Source organism: Oxyura jamaicensis, chromosome 3 (genome assembly GCF_011077185.1).
Source record: "Oxyura jamaicensis isolate SHBP4307 breed ruddy duck chromosome 3, BPBGC_Ojam_1.0, whole genome shotgun sequence".
Taxonomy (NCBI): domain Eukaryota; kingdom Metazoa; phylum Chordata; class Aves; order Anseriformes; family Anatidae; genus Oxyura; species Oxyura jamaicensis.
Genome location: NC_048895.1, coordinates 85,915,110 through 85,934,149, shown reverse-complemented (window position 1 = coordinate 85,934,149; position 19,040 = coordinate 85,915,110). Strand labels below are relative to the sequence as shown.

Below are 19,040 nucleotides of genomic sequence, written 5' to 3'. Positions count from 1 at the left end.
ATTTTGTTTTGTTTTTGACTCTGATGTGCCTTTGCACTGAGGTTCTTTGTCCTCCTGAAATTCTGTCTTCTCTCTGATGATTATACAAATCTTAAAATGGCGAAGTCTTCACTTCTATGTGTATACTTGGCTACTAAGAAGCAATGACCTGATGCAGACAAGCTTTTTATGATTTCCATGGAGGAGTGAGCCCTGAAATTCTCTTCATCCAGGATTAATTGAAAGTACAGTGGCCACAAGATTCAGTTAACATACAGAGGCCCATTAACCATATCAAGGGAGCTGCTGTCATTCCAATCATAGAAAATTTGATTGGAATGTTTAGCTACACAGGAAGAAATTCCCAAACAGATACTGGAAAACACTCAGCACTTGCATTTCTGTACTAACTCTCCTCCTTCTATGGTAAAAGTGACTAAATAATGACTATGTTGCATATAAACTTAAATAATACACAGTAATATTCTGACATCCCCAGCTAACAGATCTTTGTCCATTATATGATCGTAATCTTAAAAGGAGGAGTCACATATAAGGACAAGGAAATGGCTAGAGATCTGCCTAAAATTCTTTGTTCTACTCCTGTGAACACCCCTGTAGATGAGCAATGATCTCTGTTCAAGAATTTGACCTTATGTGATTTAACACAGATGTGGATGGCTCGAAAATGTGATGCAGATGGCTTTCAGTAATCAGCAAAACATGGGTTGCCTGAGTTATCTTTTTTGTAAGATCATCTAAAGGGAGCAGAGGACACGAACTAGGGCATATTTAGTGGTCATTTCAGATGAGAGGTTATGTCATCAGATTAGGGAGTCTACTGAATCCTGCAAACAGATATTTATGTGCATTAGAAAAACAATAAGGAATGCTGGGAAACTTTCAATCTCTTTTATCCAAAAGCCAAGACTACATTTTATTGAATACAATCATGTTTACCTCTAGATAAAAATGGCTCCGTAGTAGTGTCTGAAAGGGTGGTCATCTCTTGTCCAACAAGTGGGTTGCTCTCTCCTCCTTCAAACATTCCAAAAACATTTACCTTATAGGTAGTTCCTGCCCTGCAATAGTTAAACACATGTACTGTAACTGAAGTCACTTGGCTAGCTAAATGTTGATACTTCACTTATGAAATCTTCACAGTTTTACTCCACAGAGAAGAAGGTGTTAAAATGTGAAGCACAGATACTAGTTTTTCCACAAGACAGTGAAGTTTTGACCTGAAGCTGGTTTTATACATAAATGTATAGTCTTCTTTGTTCAAGTAATTTAAGATTGTTAATGATGCCATTTTTAATATGCATACAGGTTTATATGCATGCAATTCATAACAGCATAACAGATTTTGACATGCTCTGAAGCCTACTTTATAAATCCTGGCCTCTTAGAAAATGAATCAAGAACTAAACAAGGGGTTTTGTTTGTTTGTTTGTTTGTTTGTTTGTTTGTTTGTTTGTTTTTACATAAGTTAAGGAACTTTTCAGAGAAACTTTAGAAATCTGTCTTCTCCATTGCCCCATTAATACCATCATATGTAAAATGCAGAATACAACTTCTGCCCATATCTTTGCCTCCTTCAGTTCCTAAGAGAACACCAGGAGTCATGTGAATAACCTCAGAAATAGCCCTACCGGGTTCTTCTCAAAGATTGCATCACCAGATCATGACATTTTACTGACAAAAATGCTTCCTAATTTACAGTAGATCTTGCCAGGTATTACAATCCCTAAACATGGTTAAGCAAAGCCCCAGGGTAAATTTATTTTAAAAAAGAAAAAAAAAGAAAAGAAAAAAAAAAAAAAAGAAAGAAAAGAGATTTTTATTATCCATACCTAAGTTCCTCCAAAACCACTGTGCTGTCATATGGTCCTACTATTAATTCTCCAAGATTCCTGTCATCTTCGGTTGGGTGGAAAGTTACTTTGTACCCCTTCACTCGCCCTGGGGCTGGCTCCCAGGTTACTCGGAAGCTGGACATAGTTGAATCAGAAGTTCTCAGATTTCGAGGTGGCTTAAAGGGAGAGGCTGCAAGAATGTAAGAAAAGGATTTAAATCAGCTCTACCTATGAAAAAAATGACAAATATGTTTTTGTGTAAAAATGCATATGTAAATCCAGTATTAGTGTCAACGCTAAACTCTTTGTCCCTTTCTTTGACATAAAGACAAGTATCAAGATATGAAAGGTGAGATTCACTTCATCTAATTTTAGCTATCTAAGTAATAGACACAGTCTATGTTTGTTATCAAGGCTCCCTCTACATTCAACATATTGAAGGATATATAGTAATTTATCTCACCTATCTTAAATATCCATCTGATTTTACAGTGAATGTTGACCGTGGACTAATCATCCATTCTATTTATTACAGAGAAAAACTATGCAATCAGCTTAGATTAGCTATTCTCTCTTTTAAATGGCAAAGGCTGGGTGAGCCAGAGAACAAAGAATGGCATGAGGTATTTACAGTGTATCTCAGTGTACCTCTGCCCAACAAGGGCAGAAACATCTCAGAAAAAAAAAATAATAATAAAATAAAATAAAATAAAATAAATCTCTTTTGGTAACAGCTCTCTACATATGGAAGCAGAAAACCGAATTTAAATCTCCTTGATTTGATCTGGAGAGCAAGAGACCACTTCCTTACAAAACAAAAGACCAGCATCAGACACAAACTAAAGGCAGAGTAGAAAATTAGTTTTGTTTTGACCCCCTTAAATCTCCTCACCAGGAATTAAACATTTTAGAGTTTCTGAGAGAGAAGACTGCTTGTCCAAAAGGCCGTGGTCTCTGAGGTCAGTCAGGCTTTCACTGGGGACTCTTTAAAGTCATCTACTGGCCATTTTAAGTGCTTTAGGTTTTCCACAGAAAATATGGTTACCAAAGAAGACAAGTCTAAATAACAGGATGCACGGTAGCTATTTAATCAATATCCCGAACCAAAAATGCAAATAATGAAGAACATGACAGTGCCTGATTAAATAGTCTGTGGACAAATGTTTTCCTCACAAAACACCTTAACTTCTGGTGACAGTGTTTCAAAACAGGTCTGGTATTTTCAAAACATAAACCACAGCTACACCCTCAGTGTAACAGCAGAAAGCTGTGCTCAGCTCTCATACAGAAATTTCCAACAAATCAAATTTACTTCTCAACCTATAACATTTTCTTCAATTTGTATATCAACTCATAATCTTAGCAGGCTCCACCACAGCTTTTCTGTGTATCATGATTACCAGTTTACAGTAGAAAATTTTAATGATCAAACCCTGTAAAAGTATGTACATACCTGTTGTTCCTTCTGCTTTTCTTGATTTTCCTTGCCCAAAGTCATAAATTGGAACAACACTGAGGTCATATGTAGTTCGAGGTTTAAGTCTCTTCAACACTATGCTTGTGGCAGGAGCATTTACTCTTCCAAACATCTGCCTTCCTCCATTGCGTGGTCGGTAATACACACGATAAGACAAAACTTTCCCAGGTGAAGGCTGCCACGTAACTCTCATTGTATTCTCTGTCTCGTTGTCTACTGTCACAGTCCTGGCATTTGGTGACACTTTTCAGTGCAAAAATATGGGTAAATGTTTACTTTGTCACATAAAAATATGTTCAAATGCATGCCTACAAAATTAGTTTGTTTTGTTTTGTTTTGTTTTGTTTTCCTTTTATAAAATTACAGTATTTCACTGGGGGAAACACAGGTAAACCTCACAGGGCATTGTTACGTTCTTTTATGATTGTAATGAACTAAATAAACATAAGTCAATTTTCCATTACAGACCAAAAGAAAAAGTGATTACATGATGACACAGCCTAACTGGGAGGTTTATTTAGTAGCACTTATTGGTAATCTGTTAAGTAATGGTTTCAGGATGCTAAAGTGAATGTGAAATATATATTACATATAATATACATATGATACATAATGTAATATATGTAATATTATATATATATCATAAGTGAAATATATGTATTATATATAGCCCTTTTTTAAGGAGGAAAATGATCTACAAACTTAAGATTTTCTAAATTTGGGGTTTACAGGTCTGATACTGTACTAGTAAATGCCTAAACCCCTGAGTGTTGGGCCCCATACAAATTCTCATGAGTATTTCGAAAGTCACTGAACACTAAATGTAGAACAATATTAGTGCTGAAATAAGGACAAGGACATTATCTCTACAGATTGCAGCACTCAGCTTCTAAGAGATATTTTCCAGACTATAGAAATGTCATAAAAAATCTGAAATAAAAGGTATGTAATGCTTGTTGTGAACCAGCATCTAGGTTGTGGCAAAACAGAACCTCCTTGGCATGCCAGAATTGGTCAGTATTTCATCACACAGTCAGGTAGGCTTTGCAAGCTACAGTATCCTCTTCCAGACCAAAGAACTGAGAATAGACCCAGACCTGAGAAAACTCAGGTCTGCGTCTATTGATAGTCCTGGTAGCGAATCACCAGTGTACCCTGGCAGCCAGAAGGACCAACCATATCCCAGGGTGCATCAAAAACACCATTGCTAGCCAGTCAAGGATGTGACTGTCCCACTCTGCTCTGTGCTGGTGTGGCCTCACCTCAAGTACTTTGTACAGTTTTGGGTACCACAGTACAAGAAATATATAAAACTGTTAGAGAGTGTCCAAAGGAGGGCCACAAAGATGGTAAAGGGTCTGGAGGGCAAGACAAATGAGGAGCAGACAAAGTCCCTTTGTTTGTTCAGCCCAGAGCAGAGCAGGCTGAGGGGAGGCCTCATGGTGGCCTGCAGCTCCCTCAGGAGGGAAGTGGAGGGGCAGGCGCTGAGCTCTGCTCCCTGGGGACAGTGACAGGACCCGAGGGAACGGCATGGAGCTGGGACAGGGGAGGGTCAGATTGGGTGATAAGGAAAAGTCTGCTCCTGGAGGGTGGTCGGGCGCTGGGACAGGCTCGCCAGGGCAGTGGTCACAGCACTGAGACTGCCAGAGTTCAAGAAGTTGATTTCAAGAAAGGTTTACATGACAAGGTTTTGGTAGCAGCGGGCTGCAGAGGTGGCCTCTGAACAGAGCCTAGCAGCTGCCCCATGTCAAATCAGAGCCAGCTTCAGCCGGCTCCAAAAGGGACCCACTGCTGGCCAGAGCTGAGCCAATGAACGACACTGGTTGGGCCTCTGGGAGAAGAGATTTAAGACAGGGAAAAAGACTGCTGAGCAACAGCAGTTGGGAGAGAGGAGTGAGGAACAGCGCTGGAGACATCAAGGCAGAGAGTGATGACAAAGGAGCAGTGGAAACAAAGCATTAGGGACTAATTGGAGCCCCCATTCCCCGTTCCCCTATGCCACTCAGGGGAAGGACATAGAAGAGGGTGGATGGGGGGAGGTGTTTTAGTTTGCTTTTAGTTTCTCACTGTGCTATTCTGCTAGTGAAAGATAATAAATTATGTAAACCTCCCTGTGCTGAGTCTTTTTTGCCTGTGATGTTAATTGTTGAGTGATCTCGCCGTCCTTATCTCAACCCTTGAACCCTTTTCATCTTATTTTCTCCCTCTTAACTTTGAGGAGGTCAGCTGCCCAGCAGGATAAAACCACCACAGAAGCATTTGGACAACACTCTCAGACATATGGTCTGATTTTGTGTGGAGACATCATTTGAACCCAATGATCCCTGTGGGTCCCTTCCAACTTGGGATATATCCTATGATTGATTCTGTGATCAAAATCACCCCCTGAGCTTCAGTTTGAAGATTGTGAAGATTGAAAAGGAAAATAACTTGGAAGGGAAATTCACCAATTCTGTGGGAATTTACTGTCTTCCATCCTTACTCTACATTACTTATTCCAGCAGATTTGCAGCAGTCACAAAGAACCCATGAAAGACTGGCTTCAGAGTAATTTTCACAAAAATCACATCTCAAATTGGAGGTAATTCTCTCCAAATCAAACTCTACATGACATAGAAAAGACTTTCCTTTTTTAATGGTCAAAGGAAAAACTAGAACTGATTGATTTGAGGTGAGACTTTGGTTTAGGGGATTTTTCAGAAAGTAAAGGTGAAGAAAAATAAGGTCAATTTTCTTTAAAATATAATTTTAAAGAACTGAATATTACAAATGGTGGTAATGCCATAGTATACTTACCATCAGTAAAAGCCTCTCCTTCTACAGGGTCTCCTTCTCCACTGCTGTAGGTTGCATATACTGAAATCCTGTATTTAGTCTCTGGCTCCAAGCCTTCCAGTACTGCATCCACTGTATTTCCAGGGACTGTCTTCTCTCCCATTGAATCATCATAAAGTGACTTCCATACTATCCTATAGTTATTAACTGCTCCTGGAGCTGGTGTCCATGATAACCCAACTGTAGTGTCAGTTATGTCTGTGGTAACCAAATTACGAGGTGAACCACGTTCTGCAAGAAAGAAAACAATAAACTGTCACTGAAGTACAAAGAGCAAAAGTTAGCAAGTAAATGGAAAACTAAAATGATCATAAAAGCAGAATCAAAATTTTGGCCCATCAATACTAGTTTAAATAACATGCATGTGTAGTTCCAAGAAAAAAATGATTGCTTTATTCAACAAAATGCTGAAAGCTAACTTTAAGCTATGAATAACCTATCCCATACTGTACAAGATCCTTAGCAGTCATGCTTTAAAACTTGCAAAATAAAAATGATATTAAGCTAAGTCTCAGAATGAAACCAATGCTTAAATGTGCTGCAGCTCATTTGCATAGGTTTTAACTCACAACTAAATAATTTTCCTTCATTTGTTCATCTTCACCCTCACATGTGTAATTTTTTTCTGAGGGGTAAATAAAGAAGACTTGAGAAGACTGAGTGAAATAGTCCATTCAAATTCTTTGACAACCTCATTTATTTATTTAATATTACTATTCTTATTTCCTTGAGTACTGCTTGCTGCTTACTAGATCTACCTGCTATTTCATTTTATCTGTTTACAACTAATTTGCAGTGTGTTTACATCATACAGCAGTTACAGCAGAAAACAATCTTATCTCCCCACTTGTAAGACTTGTACCTTCTTTCTGACTACAGTTTGTTCCAGCCAGCCTGGAATGAAGGAAACAGCTCGTTAGTCTGTGAAATCCAGTTGTCAGCTGGATGAGTGAGTCTCACCTAACACACCAGAGTAATTCCACTGCTTAAAAATGGAGCTCATTGGTCTGAAGTGGTGCAGTAAAAGGAGTGCCTCTGTTTAATGTTTAACATACACTTATAACATATGTTCAATTTTCCTATTGCAGTGGCTGGCTTTTGAGGCAGGAAAAGAGCACTGACTGTTGGTTTTAATGCAATGGCCTCACTGTAGCAAAATCTGCAAAAGGGATCTACAAAACCAGATGTACAAAAACAGATCCATATACACACAGAAGCGTTTGGTTCTTCAGCGTATATTCTCCATGGCCTTTCTCACTGTACAGGACATTTCTGAGACTGATTAGAGAGAGGACTTGAACACTTGAGGTGGCCTTATGGCATCATGACTAAGTTTCACCTGCACTGATAAAAATATATCCGTATATTATACTACAGCAACCACAGGACCAGATTCAAAATTCTTTGAACACAGAGAAATTCAATACTTATCCAATTTCCACTGTCTGAGTTCATCACAAACCCAGACCTCACTTTTCAGAAGCATGAAGCAATTTCAGTCCAAGACAGAGCAGCAAGTTGCTCACAGTCATAAACTGCATTTTCAGTTTTCATACTCATTTGTCTTTTACTTTCACTGCAAATCCGCAATGCTTCCAAACATAATACCACTGGAACAAACAAGGTTACCAGCAGAAAGGCTTCATTTTGGAATTATCTCATTGCCAGCACAACCTCATTAAAACTGAGCCAATGAATCCCACTTGGCTAAATGATAAAATTGAAATTAATATCAATGTATCTGCAAGCAATGCTGATAGAATAATTATTCTTAGAATCACCAGCTTCACAGATGACAGAATCAGAGGGTACCACTCCAATCACCTAGCTGACTCTATCAAACTTAGCTAACAGAACATGTTAAATAACTCCTTTGTGCTGTAGGGTTTTTTTCCAGTTCTAATTCACAATCTTGGGACATCCCATCATGTTTTTCTGAAGGCAATTCTTTTTCCATCCTAACTCCGCGTTACTTCTTACAATTTTACTCTTCAAATCAATGTTTAGCTTCACAATGTATGTCACCAAAATTTATGGCATTTTCTCTTCAAAAACAGGTTAAGATATGGGGGTTTAGCTAAAGTTCAATTGTTTTCCAGTTCACAAAAATAGTAGTTGCATATAGTGAAAAAGTTACAGTGAGAAGACCCGACTCAGTTCATGCCTTATGTAGTCTCACTGAATTCAGTGACTGCATTAAATAAAAGCCAGGGCAGAATCTAAACCCCAAAGACCAATTTTCCTGGAAGCCTGAAAAAGGATTTGCCTTCAAAAGTAAATTACACCAATTTTTCTGTCTGCTCTTAAGCTTCTACTCCCAAATTTTGGCTTTTTCATACAATAAAAAAAATATATATATATTAAGGCAATCCAAATGGAAAAAATATGGAAAACTTAACTTGATAGAATGCACAGATGTCTCACAATAAAAACCTTTCTTTCCATATTTTAATGTAATATAAATATACAAGTCACTTTATTTTGGCTACTTTAAAACATAGCTTTGCCACAACATGATTTCAGTATTAAAGTATCTGCTACCACAGCACAATTTTTTGCAAGTCTACTCTTGGACACTACAGTTAATGATATACGTTGGAAACGCTGCAAACCTAACTGTATATTTAAAACTGTTATTGATTAAGTCATTATTGAGGTCATTAAATAACAGAGGAAAATAATTTGTTTGGAACGGACTGTAATGAACACCAGTTACTGTAATATGTTAGTTCTGAAAAAAAAAAAAAAATATCCTTTGGAACTAAATGTCTTTTTTATAAGGCAAGGTAAGAGAGGGAAAGGGACTGGGATTCCTACCAAACCACTAGACCAAAATGGAAAATTCTGACTTCAAATAGTTGGAAACTGCTGACAAGACAACTTACCTACTAAGGGAAATTGGACTTTTTATGTATTACACTGCAACTGAGAACATTTCTTTAACATAACACACTAACTTGATTTGCACCTCATGTGTGAGGTGGAAGTTCACCGACAGCTTATTTTCTGTTTCACTAGAATCTCTCACAAGTGCTTTTGTATGAGGAAAGCAGCTGTGTTTGAGATGCAGTCCAACTGTAAGTCCAAAATTATTAGGATTCCATCAAGTATTATCTAAGCTACTACACTCAAAGTCAAGAAATTTATTTACACTCCACAATAACAGTAGCATAATTTAATGACCAGCAAACATACAAGTAGACCTATGAGACATTTTTCCTTCAGATTGAAACAAAATACCTAGTTGACTTGCTTAAGTTAGAAAATAATAATAATAATAATCTACTGTAATACTGAAGCAGTCACTCTGTTCTTTGGTTCACATGTTCAGAAATGCTTCTTGTACATCTGCTTCTCACCTGCTTGTTTAAGCAGGATGGATAAGGAGAGTGGAAAGACACTGCACAGTGGTAGAAGGAAAAGTGCTGGCTGGCAGTCTCTCAAGTGGTTAACATTCAAATGACTCCTGCTTTTTCCTGACTGGAACTGGAAGATGAAGTGTAGCCTTAATTTCATATAGCCCCCATGTCATCAGCATGTGAGGAAGCAGCTGTTTTTTAAAATGATTCCCTAACGCACATTCAATCCTATGATGCTCAGGAGTACCAAACACAGACATAAGCCACAGTGAGTACATGGGGAAACAAAACACTTGCACACACAATTCAAACCCCTAGATGAGGAAGGAAGCAAGCTAGTCACCTGTTTCAGCTATCCAGATTCTCCACAGCAGTCCTTAGCTCAGAACTGCAATCTGTTTACAGTACCCTATCCATCCCTACCATCGCTCCATGCAGACACAGTCTCAGAAATTAATTGGGTAAATCTCAGACAGTCTTACACCCAGCTCTGGACTTTTGCAATGTCCAGTTTCCATATTAAGTTTTTCCACTATAGTATGCCAGAGACAAAATACAATATTAAAGTTGCTTCCCTGTGTCTACTTGGTTTGCTTCCCACAGTTCTCAGGCAATTGCTGTTGTCATTGAACACAAGACTGCGTGAATCAGCTAAAATTTAAATGTTGACATTCATAAAAATCAAATGGCTTTATTCAAATGGCCTTTCCTCTCAGAAACATTTACACAGCTCCAGTTCATTTCAGTGGGATCTGTACATGCAGTTTGGGTCAAGTTTAAACAATTTTATATACGTGTTCTTAAAACCAACGTTCAAAATTAACCTGCAGTGATAAATTTTATGCAAAGCCATGTTTAACAGAAGTTAAACAGAGGATTGCTCTGTGCCAGCATCCTTAAAAATTCAGAATCAGCTATATAAATGACCCTTCTCTTGCAGAGGCATATACCAAAACTTTATGGTTTGAGTCCTGCCTTGTTTACAATGGTATACAACAAGAGTATCCCATTAAGTCAGTAGGCTAGGGCACTGCAGCAGAGGACCCAAGTGTACACATCAGATGGGATGGTGGCAGAATCCCTTTCAGGTTGACTCCAGAGGTCAAATTCTCCTCAGCACTTGAGGATGCAACCACTTCTACCAGCTGATATTCTTTGAAAGCTGCAAAGTAGTTGGTTACTCCTGGAGCATTAGCCCTCAAGCACACTGCCTATGTGAGAGGATGTGAACATGGTGTGGAAGTCCTGAAGGACTTGCTACACAAAAGAAATTCTCACTTGACCCTGTTAGAGCAAGTGTCTTGTCCTACTGGGAATAAAAAAAAAGGTTGAGAAGATGAAAACCAGGAGGGTTCTGACTCAAAAGACAGAGACTCTGTTCAGAGCACTCCTGGGTCCCCCACTGTAGGATAAGGCCAGCAGGAAGTCATAGTCCTTTAATATTTTACCCATCTGTTCCAACAGTTAATCAGTTAACACCACTCTCAACTGTCTAGAAACACCTTTTTGTTTGCTTTTGGGGGGGGTTGTTTTTGTGGACGGTGGTGGTTTTGTTTTTTCTGATACATGTTTAATTTGCTATGTTAAACTAAGATAATTTTCCAAAGATTATCAAATGTCAATTTCAAATGTCAGACTCAAAAATCTCAGAATGTATAATTTTAAAAAATGCATGAAACAGCATTAAATCTCCTGGAAACACTGAGTCCTTGTTTCTGTCAGGACGGAAGAAGCACTACAGTTCGAGCATTACGTAAAATTCCTATGATGTGCTAAAAACCTCATTGTAAGAAAATGTCACTTGAATTTGTACTATTCTGCCTGTAGGAGGTCATTCATTTCTAAAGCATTATTGTGTTACCATAGAAACAGCAAAAATAAATCATTTATTTACCAAAGAACTACTATTCAAAATAAAAGGATTCCTCTACCAAAATCCTCAGACCTAAGCTTTAATAAATATATACAGCAGAAAATAATGTAAAACTAAGAAGTGTCATGACAACTTTTTTCTTTGATACAGTGAGTGGAGCCTAATTCACATAGCACAAACACCCACTCCTAGAACAGGATGGCGGGATTGGGCCCTACATCACTGAAACATAAAGATTCTAAAGGAGAATGGACTATGACATGAATCTCTATGAAATTTATTGTCTGATTATAATAAACTGCACCATGTGTTGTTTATTCTAAAATGCACAAATGTAAGTAAAATGCATTGACATGCTAATGTAGACTAGCAATCTCATTCCTTTTAAAAGCCCTACAACCATTTACACTAAAAACATTTCTAGATTATAAACTTTACTGATATAAGTGAAAATATTTTGAAATATCTAACCACTGAAGTTTTTTTCTGGAAAAAAAAAAAAAAGGCTTCCTTGCTAAATGTCTCTGAAATTCGTTTTTAAAATGCCCCAGACTTTTCTGATCCATTTCTGTCTAAGGTCAGTAACTGAAATATTCTTAAAGCTGTTCTGAAAAATATGTAACGGCCAGCAAGAGGGCACTCATATAATATATCAGCAGCTTTTCAGGCATTCATTATCCTTAAACATTTCTGTACAGATTGCCTAATGCAATTGTTTTTCTTTAAAATAAGTGCAAATTATGAACACTAATCTATTTAGCAGTTAATGTACACTATGTTCTTTTCATCTGACAGCAAACCTTTGGGCAGAAAATGAAATTCTTGTCAGACTTGCAACTACCTCTTCTAGAAAAAAAAAAAAAAAAAAAACAGATTAGAAAAACAGTAGCCCTCACAAAATGCTCACTGACTGTTACATTGGCACTCACCACCCTCACCAGGTTTATCATTCCATTTTATTTTTGGCGTAAGATGGTTTGAGTAAGATCTTATGACCAAATAAAAAATGAAAACCAAATGGGTTGTTTTGGGTGTTTGGGAATGAGGGGAAGACTTTTCACTAAGGGTTTGCTGTATTTCTTGCTTATTCTTAAATCTTTACCAAGTACCATCAAATATAATGATTAGTGCTAATTTGTTTAGTTACCCCAGTTGCCACAAGCCTTGCTTCATCAAATGGCAAATGCCAGCCTGCACTGATTTAATTTACTTTAGCAGTTTTAATGTCTTTGTGTGAGCTAGGGTGGGAATCACAGCCAACAAAATGTGTCTGAGGAAAAATTTTCCAGGGCACCCTTATAGAAGGGCTCCAACCAAAGCTGTCTAGTGATAGATCACCATGCACTTTTGAAAGAACGAGTATAAAAGTGGAGAGTTTCCTACAGCACATATTTTGCACATGCAGTTATGTTTAATGCAGTATGAAATATAAAGCTCCAGAATTTTCACCTCTGGATGGTACTTCATAACTGGAGACAAAATGAGGCGGTGAGTGAAAGAGGCTGTATGAAAGAGCAGGGCACTATAAATTTCCTAAAATCTGGATTACTGAAGGAAAACACATAGTTTCTTTCCTTCAATAGAGTGAAAAAAAAAACATTATTTACTATTCCTATTACACAAAGGCAAAGAAGAAATAAACTTGCTCTCTTGGAATACCTGTATGGTACAGAACATTTATTTATGATTAATTATTTGCTAAACTGTCTACACTGTGTTGTCTGTGAATGGTTCACAAAATTCAGATTCTCTGGCATGTGTTTATCTATGGGATGGACCAGATAGCTATGCAAACCATTTATAGAGGAGAATATCTACATTTACTTGGGGGAGTATATGTCTTAGTTGTTTTTTTATGTGGAGAAACAGTAAGGGGATGCATATACTTAGAAAAAAAATGAAAAACGAAAAGAGAAGCAGAGTACCAAGCTGGTAAGTGTTACCAACTACACAGAGTGATTACTGGGTTTGTGTGGACAGATTTTCTGGGTAACCTGAAGCAAACACACCACCTGAAAGCACTGAAAAACTTCCATGTAGGACAAAGCAGAGGAAGAAGTGGAACTTCCCAGAGTAATTATTAACTGCACCAAATACTTTGGAGATGGCATATATAACTGAAGGACCTTTACTGTATGCCTAGGGAGACATGTTTTTGCAAACATGTTACAGCAGTTTAAAAAATTACCAGCCATAAGGTCTAGTTTTTCTCTGCCGAGAGGCTACTTTTGCATCTCAGATAAAGTAACTGCCGTGTGAGCTCTCCTACTACATGCAAAGCAAAGTAAATCATTACTGAAGGCAGTAAGAATGTTTGTCTACACCCTTAGTCACAGGGGACCATTTAGTGATTCAGTTAAATTCCATAAACATCTGAGAGTTTGGATTTTTCATTTCCTGCCACTTGACTATACAATAGCTGGAGAAGCTACTGTGTCCTCAGTTCCTCCTTTCTCACTTTGCTATTAGAGCCGAAATTATTACACCCAAACTGACTTCTCTTCAGACTACATATCAATACCATAAACTCACAACTGTCCCAGTTTGAGAGGCAATCTCAGCCTTAGCTCTTGATATGTTGATGAACTGAAGTGGTCAGCAACTGTGGCATCACTGACTGCATGGCTTTGGTGAGAAGCCATATGGCGAAGACATTAAGTAAACCCCACTGGGATTCCTGATACAGGAAAATGCTTAAGTACTCAGTAGTTCAGTGCTGTTGGCAATCAAAAACACTCACTGCACTATTTTGTTTCTCAGACACTATGGCTCACGGAAAAAACAACTGAAATACTAAACACTTTTTTATGCTTCCTTTCACAGCTTTTTTGTCATTACTGTTGATAAGTTTATTTCTCCAGGAGTTAAGATCTGTCCCATTCCAAGCCTCAGTCAGACAAGTTATTTCAGCTAATGATTAGTCAAGTACTCACTTCACTGACCCGAATAACTTTTCAACAGAGTCCCACCATGTTTGTCTTGACTTCCCAGGCAACATTTCTTTTTTCAGCTAAATTTCTATACTAGGGTTTAAAATTTGAATGTTATTTTTTGGTTACCAAAATTGCAGTCCTTTCATTCTTAGCTGCCTGGTTTTCTTCACAAGCTTTGTCTTATTATCCTCCAGTGAGGTAAGACAGTACTATACATTGAAATATTGTGTTATAAGCACTTTAACAGTACCTACTTGCTTACTGTTTATTGATCAGTCTTTCAAAATATCTGTTGACTATGTCCAAAGAGTTTTGGCCTAATTCAAATATTTTTAATACTCCATGAAACTGCAGATATGCTGCAATACAAGGTGGATGTTCCATGAGGAAACATCATGATTTAGGCTTCTGCTGTTTTGCAAAAATAAATTTGCATTCTGCTCTTTACCTTTGATCACTCGTAATTATAGACAACAGCATATGCTCTTACTAACAATTTAGATAATCAAGGAATATTTAATAGATAGCTTTAATACAAAAAGTAACATTTTCTGGAGTGCACTGTGACAGGGTTTTCAAATCCAGCTGAACTGTCAAAGAATGTCATACCTATCTAAATGGTAAACATAAGTTTTAGTTTGTTTTTCTCCCAGATGAGAAACTGAATAGAAATTAAGTTGTATCAAGGATGCTAATTTATTCATATTTATTACAAGACTAAAACTATCACAGAATTTTTGACACAAGGCTTTAACCATCTGCTTAGAGTACTTTTACAGGAAGGTCTGTGTGTCCATCTAGGTGCAACATCCATTTTAAACTACATCTGGTTGCATAACAATAAAAAAAAAAAAAGCCCTGAACTATAATCAATTATTCTTTCAACTTCTTTGACTTTTTAGCCAGTTTTCAGATTGTTTTTCTTCCTATCAACAATTCAACAATTTATCATAGCAGTCTGCAGGAAGTCCAAATGAGAATCTGAGCCCTCCTGCATCAGGAAGTACTGAAAGGACAAGACAATCTCTGCCTGTGACTGAATTCTGTTTTTCTAATGAGTCTGTATTTTCAATTCTATTTCACTTACGGCTCTCTTGTTTTTTGAATGCATTTTAACTGAAGCTCTAGGCAATGCCTTAAAAGACTTCCCTATTGTTCAAGCTTTATGACAGAGTAACAAGCTAGGTTTATCTCATGAACTCAAAACACACCTGATATCTCAAGAGCTCCACATTACAAAAGAGGTCTGGCCTGGTAGTGAAAGCCAAGGGAGTTTCAGCATGAATTGCAAGGTGCCTGACACACTAAGACAGGGTGAAGTCTTCACAGGAAGTATTGGGCATTGGATTGTTGTCTGAGACATAGGTAGTGGCAGTGGAGCTGGAGCCTAATGCTCAGCTCCTCCTTCTATAGTCAGTAGAGAGAGAAATGCTCCTTTGAAGGGAAAACGAGATCTTAGATGGTCTATCTGCCTTCTGGACATATCTGCCTTTCTTCATGAATCACAGAAGAATCCCAGAGAGTCTATGCTGCAAACTTCAGCATTTAAATAAGTGCCTACATTTTACTGGGATGAAATCATCCCATTAGCAAATTATTGGAACTGATTTTTTTACAGTTTCCTATTTAAAGCAGGATTCCTGGTTTGTTCTTTAATCTATGGCATAAACAAAAAGTTAAACTAATGGGGAAACTGAGAGCCAAGTACATCCTTACTATAACTCCATTAGTGTCAATGGAGGAGTTTTAATTCCACGTAATTCATCTGTAAGATGTTTTCAAGTACCATCCCTACAGAGCTGGAATGCCAGGCCTTAGCAATACATACCTGGCCAGCAAAGATCACAGTCACACTTCCTTTCATGGCCTAGGAGGCAACCTTCCCTATCCCCTGACAATTAACAGATGACACTGAGAATGCTCACAAGGAACAAGTCTGGGAAAGTCTCCACTCAAAGGCAGAATGAGAGCAGCCTGCCCTCCTTATAAGTCTCTGGCTCTGCCTTACCAGCACCCTGTTAATGCTCAGCCCTGGGTTCTTACTCCTATAGTTAAAAGCAGGATATGTTTCATTATTCCTATACCGAGTCCAGATGTTGCTTATCTAATTTTTAAAAAAAAAGTTCCTGAACATCTTTCAGTCGCAGTACAGAAGAAACCCTGCAGATTTTCAAATGGATGAGATATTTTAACCCTATTAATTAATCCCATTACATTAATAACAATCTGCCACTAAAACTACTCAAAAGTTGAGTTATAAGGAAGAATATCTCAGAGGCTGGTGTAGAACACTGCTTCTGGCAATACCTTTTTCCAAGAGACCACAACCAGTGACTAGACCACATTGTTTTCTCCAATGGACAGTAGGTTTGGAAAAACCCTGTAACATAGGAGAATGTCTTTATGCCTACTTTTCATTCACATATCTACTTCTGTAGATATCTCAGGAAGACAGTACATTTTAAGATAACTTAAGCAGTAACCATATAAATAAATGAATGACTGTACAGAAACAAAAAAAAAATAAAAAAATAAAAAAAAATACCTTCAAGTGTTTCTCCCTCTCCAGAAAGGGCCTCTCCTGCTCCAGAGGCATACAAGGCAGACACAGTCAATGCATACCTAGTGGCTTCATCTAAGCCTTTCAGCACTTTAGAGGTAGTATCACCTTTCACGGTCAATTCCTTAGTTTCACCTCCTGCAACTGGTGTGTAAGTTATAAAGTACTGCTGCACTTTTCCAGGAGCAGCACTCCAAGACAGCTTCATTGTTGATGTTGTAGCATCAGAAACTCGCAGATTTCTTGGATTTCCTCGGACTGCACCATAGAAGATATTGAAAACAAGTTGAAGCAAGATTAATTCATTGGTTTATTTTTTAAGTTACTTCAACATGGAATTTAATGCTGAAAATACAATTCTTGAATTGTCTGCACTAGCACTAATATAGTATAACTTTAATGTAACCAGGATTGTACAATGCCATTCCCATCTTCCTTATGCAAAAATGCCCAATAAAGTTATTTTGCTCCCCTTTTTTATTTTTTCTACTAAAACTACAGGCTCTATTCCAGAACACTTACACATATTAGCACCTGAATATAAGCTTACACCAAGACCCATCAAGAATCAAGCCAAAGACCAGCAATGAGATGTCAAATTAATAACTTAAGGCTTCCTACTCAGTTATTTTTGATGCTAGTTATTTCTGGTGTTTAATAAACTTAAAATTTCAATTAAGATTCACTGATGACCAAGACATTCATAATGTGTCTATACTCTTTGGATTTAGTTTAATAAGGCATGATACTCATTACAGAATCATACCGTTTATGTTTAAGCCAATGTTAGGGCTACAGTGATAACTAATAAATCAAATGCTTCATTCATTCCTTGCTTTCCATTCAGAAGCACAAACTGGGCCTGAACTTGCTGAAAAGAAACATAACTTATATCATTGGCAATAGGAAGAAGAATCATAAGGACAATTAAACATACAGGTAGATTCTTCACCCAAATTTCCTTGGCATATTTGATGTTGGAGGATCAATACATTATGTTTCAAAAAGAAATATAACAGTTTTGATAAATTATATTGTTTTAGATTACCTCTCAATGAGGTTTGAGTAATTTTATAATTCTTTGTTCATCTATGGCCAATATGGGTTATTCTCTTTTCAGTGTGAATATGTCAACGTGCACGGAATTTTTCTCAAGTATACTATATTCATAGCATCGATCACATACCTTCATCAGTTTTTGCATATCCATTCAGAGCATTCCCAGGCCCAGACTGATACTCAGCAATAACAGACACTTCGTATCTTGTATCTTGAATCAAGTTCTGTAGAGTAGTTGATCTTTCATTTGCTGAGACAGTCACTTGTCTCCTTTCTCCTCCAGTAAGTGGTCTATATACAAGTCTGTACCGCAGAACGTTTCCTGGAGCTGGAGTCCAGCCAACCATAAAGCTATCAGTAGTTTCATCTGTTATCCTTAAGTTTCGAGGAGCACCTTTTACTACAAAAAAAAATACACATGTAATTTGTAAATATTTGCTTTTGATCAAGCAGTCCATGAAGTGAAAGCATTTCAACCATTTTATTAGCTCATCCTGTTCACCAAAACAACAGCTTACATTGCCATCCCATCCATTTTAAGGTATACAAATCATTAGTCATTTCTGAAAATTTAAGGCCAGAGTTACAATCAGCAGTGCAATAGAGTTGTCTCCAGAAGTACATTAATCCCAGTTTATACAACCACTTCTGAAATTTAAGACTGACTGCGTTTAGCAGTGACAGCAGAACTTTAACATCTGAGGGACTTTGGGGCACACTGTGGGGAAATTTCTTAACAAATTGTAGAGATTTCACTGTTGTGGCTATTTGCTGTGGCTATGTACCACCTCCATTTACAGACAATTATCAGATACATCAGACGACACACAGGCAGCTCTCCTATATTAAAGAAATATCCAAAGTAAATGTAACAGGGAAAAAAAATCCACTCCTTTAAGTTAAATTTTCACCAAAAAAAAAAATACATTCAATGAAATGTGAGTTGCATCTACTGTTTTTTGTTTTGTTTTTTTTTAAAAAAAAAAATGAATGAAGTTACAACCTCAAAGACAGGAAATAGTTTGTTATCCCAGAATAATAAAATAAAATAAAATAAAATAAAATAAAATAAAATAAAATAAAATAAAATAAAATAAAATAAAATAAAA

The 19,040-nt window shown here is 37.3% G+C and overlaps 1 protein-coding gene across 7 annotated transcripts in view; it reads right to left on the bottom strand.

Moving 5' to 3' along the window:
* COL12A1 (collagen type XII alpha 1 chain) overlaps positions 1–19,040 on the bottom strand; it is a 97,728-nt gene that overhangs the window by 58,021 nt on the left and 20,667 nt on the right. For 5 of the 7 annotated variants that reach the window (XM_035320997.1, XM_035320996.1, XM_035320998.1 and 2 more), the window contains exons 12-17: positions 18,059–18,331; positions 16,858–17,130; positions 6,109–6,378; positions 3,289–3,555; positions 1,833–2,025; positions 940–1,061 (exon numbers count right to left, since the gene is read on the bottom strand). The exons of the other annotated variants lie outside the window; for them this stretch is intronic. In XM_035320997.1, coding sequence (XP_035176888.1) covers positions 940–1,061; positions 1,833–2,025; positions 3,289–3,555; positions 6,109–6,378; positions 16,858–17,130; positions 18,059–18,331 — 1,398 coding nt within the window. The remainder of the gene's footprint in view (positions 1–939; positions 1,062–1,832; positions 2,026–3,288; positions 3,556–6,108; positions 6,379–16,857; positions 17,131–18,058; positions 18,332–19,040) is intronic. 7 annotated transcript variants of the gene reach the window in all.